This window comes from Histoplasma capsulatum, genomic scaffold (genome assembly GCF_000149585.1).
Source record: "Histoplasma capsulatum NAm1 scaffold_8 genomic scaffold, whole genome shotgun sequence".
In the NCBI taxonomy this organism is placed as follows: Eukaryota; Fungi; Ascomycota; class Eurotiomycetes; order Onygenales; family Ajellomycetaceae; genus Histoplasma; species Histoplasma mississippiense.
The window spans coordinates 1,091,437-1,093,057 of NW_001813975.1; the positions used below are offsets into that span (position 1 = coordinate 1,091,437).

Sequence of the window (1,621 nt, forward strand, 5' to 3'; positions counted from 1 at the left end):
CTTGGATTTTTCCGTCCTCTCACAGTTTAATGATCCCCTGGCCAGTTATCACTAGTGAGGAGGAGGAGCTCTTTGGTCTCCGTTGCTGACAGCTCCTGGGATTTTCAATTTTCATAATTTCCATCTTCGCATTTATTATCCTAATAGGTATAGACTCCAATTTTCTAAAATCTCTGGTTTCCAACTCCCCTTACTTCCCTTCCAACAATACTAGTGTCGATGATTGAAGCCTTAAGATATGAGCATGTTCAGTTTTCTGCTCTGCGTTTGGCTGGTGTGCATGCGGAATTGAGATTTGGGATCTTCGGGGTTCTGCTTGCGCGCGTGAGATACGGCGCCAAATGCTACAGGAGGATTTGTTTCCCTGTTTGATCCCCGCTGAACATGGTCGGTCTCGTCGATGCCCCATATCGGTCCCAAAAGACCAAGCAGTGACTGGACGGACGTGCCGACTATGACAGTTTCTTGCAGTGGAAGTGGCGGTATTTTTTCAACACTTTCCCATGGAAGGTTTTTTAAGAATCTTTGTACTCCGTTTAGTATCTAGAATGCCTCTACAGTTAAGCCTCGTGGGCCATTTCAGGCATTTCATCACCCCCGGTTGTTCTACACGTCAAGACTCGGACCTAGTTCAGAAAGGGAGATGTGTCTTCAAGGGGAATCGAGGTCTGGTCTTAACTTCTGTGATTGGAGAGCACTACTGTATTTTGACAGCGAATAGCTTGTCAGAGAGTTGGGCCTTGTAAATTGACAATGTACGATCTCTCCCCGCTCTATACCATTCTATCTACCTTTGCCAAACGTTCAGAGCCTAGTTCGATGAGAAGCATATGAATGAGCATAGAGGAGCGTGACTTATTATGTTCATCATTGTTTACTCCTGTGAGAAAGAGACCTGCTCAATGGCTACATCAGATCCTTGGTATAAGAAATTACAAACAATTAATGACATATGCTTCAAACCTGTTGTGCAGATAATGATCTGACAACCCATAATCTATCCTGATATTTCCACCACGTGGGCCCGGAACATGAATCGTCACTCATTATCATAGACAAATCAGCTTCTCAAGGTTCATCCCATTTTTTCTTCCCTGCCTCCTCTTTCTTCCCATACCAACCTCCCACCTCCTCCTTGACACCCAGCTTGACCATGCTCATAATAATCTCAAACACAACCTACGCAGCCGCGAGAGCAGTAGTCTCCGCAGCGGTATCGTAGCTAGGTGAGACCTCCACAATATCCGCACCGACAAGGTTCAACTTCTTGATTCCTCGCAGGATCCTAATCAGCTCCCGCGTAGTCCACCCACCAGGCTCCGGCGTGCCAACATCGTCAATCTCATCCGCATGGATTCGAAGGAAGCCTTGTCCCGGCCCTGGATTTGAATAATCGCCATCATCCAGCCCGGTCAGACGGGTGCGGAGACCTGCGTGTGCGGAGCTGGTGCTGGAAATCAACCCTTCATGGCTGGGCCGTGTGGAAAAAGCTACCGTGGTTGAAGCGGGATTGATCAGATGTCCAATACGCCGAGTACCGGACGGGGTTCCAGGTATCAGGTGCGCATCGAAGTGCAACACGGTGATCGGTTTTCCGTAAACGGTAGGTGATGCTGTGATC

The 1,621-nt window shown here is 48.0% G+C and overlaps 1 protein-coding gene across 1 annotated transcript; it reads right to left on the reverse strand.

The window, feature by feature from the left end:
• Positions 1 to 231: 231 nt before the first annotated feature.
• HCAG_07293 (predicted protein) lies at positions 232 to 1,469 on the reverse strand (the record flags this gene model as incomplete). The annotated part of the gene is made up of 4 exons (XM_001537821.1): positions 232 to 496; positions 680 to 700; positions 1,184 to 1,430; positions 1,463 to 1,469. The coding sequence occupies 4 exons, from the start codon at positions 1,467 to 1,469 to the stop codon at positions 232 to 234; spliced, it is 540 nt and encodes a 179-aa protein (XP_001537871.1).
• Between the last annotated feature and the right edge of the window lie 152 nt (positions 1,470 to 1,621).